Here is a 6,111-nt window from a genome sequence, read left to right as displayed (position 1 = left end):
TCCTCTATCATCAGCACCACCAGCACCACCACCACTTTGTCCATCAACTCAGCATTAATTTTGTTCTCCATAAAGTTCCATAAAAGGCTCGAGTTTTTTTTTTTTTTTTTTTTTCTTCACCTGTATCCCATATTAATGAAATTTTGTTGGCTGCAAACTTCTGGTCTGGCCACTGGTGGTACCACCACCACCACCTCTACCACTTTTACTACCACTACCATTATCATCATCACCACTACTACTATGACTACTACCACTATCACCACCATCACCACCACTACTATTACTACTACCACCACCTCCATTACTACTACCACCATCACCACCACCACTACTACTATTACCACCACCACCATCACCACGACTACTATTGCTACCACCACCACCACCACCACTACTACTACTACACCATTATTACCACTTCAACTACCAACTTCATCACTTGAACCACCATCACCACCACTAACATCATCCCCATAACCACCACTACTGCCACGCCACCACCACCACCACCACCAGCAACAACATCACAACCACCACCACTATCACCATGCTCAAGGCTACAAACCCCAACAACTGTACCACCGTTGCCACTACTACCATCGTCACTGCCACCACCACTACTGCCACAACCACCAGCACTGCCATCATCATCATCTTCCCCCAATCCTTCAGCATCTATCCCCCTGCCAGGCTCCATTTTCATCAGTTAAGTGACTGCTCCAATATATTTCGGAAATGTCCTGGAATACCATTTTCAGACTCTGCCTGTGCGCACACATACACACTCACGCACATGCACTCACACACACACACACACACACACACACACACCCATGCACACACCCACATGCACGCACACACACATACACACACACTTACACCACTTACACACTCACACTTACTCACACACACACACATACACACATACTTACACACACACACGTGTGCACATACACACTTACACACACAAACACATGCACACACACACATGCACACACATGCACACACATATGCACACATGCAAGCACACACACTTACACACATGTACGTACACACACACACACACACTTACACACTTGCACACATACACACACTTACACACACACACACTCACACACACACACTGTAGTTGTTTCTCTCCTCCACCAGTTCTTATTTATGTAATGTATACATATTTTATTCATGGTTTGGGAATCTCTGCAGTCATGTGCTGTCTTGCTCCGTATTACACACACACACACACCCACACCCACATATTTAGTTATTCATGTATATACCTTGCATGATCATGTGATTGACCAGACTATAGGATGTTGTTATACATCACTAATCACAATGCGTTTTACATTGGTTTAGCTTTCGAATGATGGCACCCCATTGGCTAGGTGAGCAGACCAACATTCTCCCTGATTGGAAGGCCATTTCGTCGCAGGGTTGTCCATTTACAGCTGACTGGACTGGTGTAACATGAAATGAAGCGTGTTGCACAAGAACACAATGTGCTGCTTGATCTGGAAATTGAACCCATGATGTAGTGATTGCGAGTGTGACACCGTAATCTCCAGGACACACACCTTCACCATATCTATCTATTTCTTTATTGCCCACAAGGATCTAAACATAGAGGGGACAAACAAGGATAGGCAAAGGGATTAAGTCAATTACATCGTCCCCAGTGCATAACTGGTACTTATTTAATCGACCCCGAAAGGATGAAAGGCAAAGCTGATCTCAGCGGGAACTGAACTCAGAACGTAGCTGCAGATGAAATACCACTAAGCATTTTACCCATCATGCTAACGGTTTTGCTAGCTCGCTGTTGTTCACCATGTATATCATCATCATCATCATCATCATCATCATCATCATTACTTTGTTGTCCACTTTTATATGGTTTAGTGGTGCCCGTGCAAGTATGGAATGAATTTGGCCCCATGTTTGTAAGATATGGAATTTATTGAGACAAATTTACTATTGTGGGACGTCTAATTGTAGCCCTAAAGTCAGGGAGATTGTCTTGTTCCTGGCAAGGTTAAAAAAATCCTTTTTTTTTTCCCTTCCTGCATTGTCTGCATTCATTCCTTAACTCTTTCGTTACTGTAATTTATTTTGAGATGCTCCGTGTTTCTTTCAATTATTTTAAATATAACAAAGAATTTAGTAAAATAAGTGAGTTATCATTAAGCTAGTGTTATGAACATAAATTGTGACTAAGGTTTGGTAGAAGATTTTAATTCAGAATTTTTGAAAACCAGACATTTGTACAACAGAGCCAGTGGCAGTTTCAGCTGGCTTGGTAACGAAAAGGTTAAATGGCACCAGAGACCTTATCTAATCTCCAGTAAAGATCAGACAAATAGAGAAATGTGAATCAAACAGTACTGGCCCTCTTGAGCATTTGATACTGCAAAAACCTGCATTCCATTACTCCTTTCACTTCTAATTATGGGCCTTTGTGCCTTGTAATATAGCAAGGTTATTAAGCTGTTTCCCTTCCAAATTCTATGAAGCTTTCTAACTTCATTGTTTTGTTATTTCACTTCTTTATTTCTGTGCTTCATGCAAGCTACGATGTTCGTAAGTAGAATAACAAATGAAATATAAAAAGAGGGAAGTTTCTAGCAAAACAAAATGTTTATAAAAAAAGCCTTCATATTTTGCGTGCTTAGGCCTAAGTTCTGAAGGATTCCATCAAAGAAATGAATATTTACACAGATCCTGCTGTTTTGAGTAACTGGATGGGTAGTGACCCTGTTTTAGCCTGCCGTTTGTGTTTGTAGCAGCAGTTCCCTAGTTTCTGCTGTTGTAGGTCACATTGGGGACGGTGATGGAAGATTGGCTGGAGTTTCACAGCAATGGTGATAAAGGTGGTTGTCCATGGTGGTGACTGTATTCTTTTGAAAATAGGCCTTTGTGCCTAAAATATAAAGGTTTTGTTATTAACACGTTTCGGCTGATATACCCTCCAGCCTTCATCAGGTGCCTTGGGGAAATTTCGAACCTGGGTTCTCATTCCTAAGGTCTTCTTCTTCTTCTTCTTCTTCCTCTTCTTCTTCTTCTTCTTCTTCTTCTTCCTCTTCTTCTTCTTCTTCTTCTTCTTCTTCTCCTTCTCCTTCGCTTTCCATATTTTCCATTTCATTTGTTACCCTACTTCTATACTACAATGCTTCAAGAGAACTACAATGTTCTTCTCACACTGTTTATTTTATTTGATTTCATTTTATCTTCTTACAGCAAGATGGAAATGATTTCAAGCCGATTGTTGTTAGTCGTTCTATTCTGAAGAATATGACAAGAAGTGAAGTGTACGTCTTAGAGTGGCCCAAACCACTCCGTTTCCAATTTTTTAAGACATTACTTCCAGATGATGTTTCTATAATAAAATGTCTTTTTTGTCAAAAGGTAAGGTGTTCTAGTTTAAAATGCCTCTTAGTACAATGTTTCTACAGTTCTATGTTTAAGAGATGAGGAATTATTGACATTTTATGGATATTTGTCCCCATCTTGTTTGTTGTTAACACAACATTTTGGCTGATATACCCTCCAGCCTTCATCGGGCATACGGCGTAGTGGTTAAGAGTGCAGGCTACTAAACCCAAGATATCGAGTTCGATTCCAGTCAATGACTTGAATAATAATGATGATGATGAACAACGACGCCGACGGCGGCGATGATATATATATGTTTATATGATAATATATATATGTATATGTATATATATATATATTATATATGTATATATATATATGTATATATATATATGTGTATATATATAAGTATGTGTATATATATATATATATATATATATATATATATATATATATATATATATATACATATACACACATATATATATACATATACACACATATATATATGTATATATATGTATATATATATATGTATATATATATATGTATATATATATATGTATATATAAATACACACACACACACACACACACATACACACATGCACATACGCACATACATTTATCAATTCATTTTGCAAGATTCCTGATGTGAAATCGTGTTGAAACAGATATTGCTGCATTTCAGGATGGTCATTTTCTTTATTATTAGTATTATTATTTTTTTTTTTTTGGGCCAGATAAACACACACACACTATATTTTATTTTTTCTTCACTTGTTTATTACTGTTATTTTATTATTTCAATGCTTGCCCATTGTCTAGAAATTTGATATATATATATATATGTACATATATCATCATTTAACATCCGCTTTCCATGCTAGCATGGGTTGGACAGTTTGACTGACAACTGGCAAGCCAAGAGGGCTGCACCAGGCTCCAATCTAATCTGGCAAGGTTTCTACAGCTGGATGCCCTTCCTGATGCCAACCACTCTGAGAGTGTAGTGTCTGCCTTTTACGTATGTGTATATATGTCCACTTAATTTATTATTATATTTTACATTTATTATTTGAATGCATTCTTCTTAAATTTCCTTACCTGTCTGTAACATCCATGTTATTTGTAAATTCCTTCAATTCCTATTCCAGTTATTCCACACGGATGATTTTGAGCTGAAATATCTCCAATTTGGTTATTGTCCTTTCTGCCGAGAAAAGCACAGAGAAGGATGAACAAATGAAGTATGCAGACTTTAACATAGCACTTGTATTTAGTAAATGATATTTATTCAATATATTCAAAATAAAAAAAGAAACAAATTATTATCAGGAGAATCGTTTTGCTTATTTATTTTTGTGCGTTTGTCAAAAGCAGAAGAAAAAAAATGAATAAAAGACTTCTTCATATCATTTGTCTTATCATTTCATTCACCATTATTATTTATATTTATTGCAGTAATTTTGTTGTTTTCTTTTATCTTCATGATGTAATTATTTTACTTTTTTTCTTCTTTTTCTTGTGGTTAAAGCTCCTCCTATTTCAAACGGATGCTAACTGAAAGTGACGATAAGACGCTGATGTGATCAATCTTTTCTTTGTTTTCTCTGTCATCATCAACATCATCATCATCATATCATCATAATCGTTGTTAGCTTCGTTATCATCATCATCACCACCATCATTACATTCTTATTATCACTACCACCAATGTCATCATCACCACCATCATCATTACCACGACCACCACTACCACCATCATTATCATCATCTGTTCACTTTCCATGCTGACATGAGTTGGATGTAGCTTGTTTAACTTATGGAAATCACCATCATTATCATCATCGTTTAACATCTGTTTTTCATGCTGGCATGGGTTGGATGGCTTGACAGGAGCTGCTAAGCTGGAGAGTTGCACCAGGCTCCAATTGTCTGTCTTTGGTATGGTTCCTATGGCTGGATATTGTTCCTAATGCCAACCACTTTACAGACTGTACAGGGTGCTTTATACATGGCACTGGCTTGGGTGCTTTCCTAAGCGGCTCTGGCATAGGAAATTTTATGCGGCACTGAACAGAAAGTCAGTTATGAGCTGTTGTTTACAGCACTGAAATTTTGGCAGTTTCCTGTATAAAGTTTCAGCAGAGAAAAGAGAAAATGAAAAGTTGTAAAAAAGCAATGATGATAAGACCATTGACAGCAGTTATTAGACATGAGTGGCAGATATCTGGTGAGCCTTACGTTAACCTTCACTGAGCCAACCTTACATACGTATGTATGTATATACAAAAATATACATACATACATATATTCACACACATATATGTATGTATGTATATATATAAGGCGGCGAGCTGGCAGAAATGTTAGCACACTGGGTGAAATGGTTTGCGGTATTTCATCTGTCTTTAAGTTCTGAGTTAAAATTCTGCTGAGGTCGACTTTGCCTTTCATCCTTTCGGGGTCGATAAATTAAGTACCAGTTGCATACTGGGGTCGATCAAATTGACTGGCTCCTTCCCTCCAAATTTCAGGCCTTGTGCCTAGAGTAGAAAAGTATACATGTGTATGTATATATATACACACACACATATATATGTATATACACACACACACACATATATGTATATACACACACACACACATATATGTATATATATATATATATATATATATATATATATATATTATAAGCTTAAAGCTTATAGCGATCACTAAGAAAAATAGTCTAATA

General features: G+C 37.2%; 1 protein-coding gene across 1 annotated transcript in view; it reads left to right on the top strand.

The window, feature by feature from the left end:
* The window catches only part of LOC106871393 (intraflagellar transport protein 122 homolog), a 258,134-nt gene extending 253,425 nt beyond the window's left edge, over nt 1-4,709 (top strand). The window contains 2 exon segments of the mRNA XM_089349475.1: nt 3,238-3,405; nt 4,529-4,709. Coding sequence (XP_089205601.1) covers nt 3,238-3,405; nt 4,529-4,612 — 252 coding nt within the window. The 3' untranslated portion in view covers nt 4,613-4,709.
* Nucleotides 4,710-6,111: the final 1,402 nt, after the last annotated feature.

The sequence above is a fragment of the Octopus bimaculoides genome, chromosome 3 (genome assembly GCF_046866305.1).
Source record: "Octopus bimaculoides isolate indiv1 chromosome 3, ASM4686630v1, whole genome shotgun sequence".
In the NCBI taxonomy this organism is placed as follows: domain Eukaryota; kingdom Metazoa; phylum Mollusca; class Cephalopoda; order Octopoda; family Octopodidae; genus Octopus; species Octopus bimaculoides.
The sequence above is the reverse complement of the archived record's forward strand: the minus strand, read 5'-3'. Positions and strand labels throughout refer to the sequence as shown.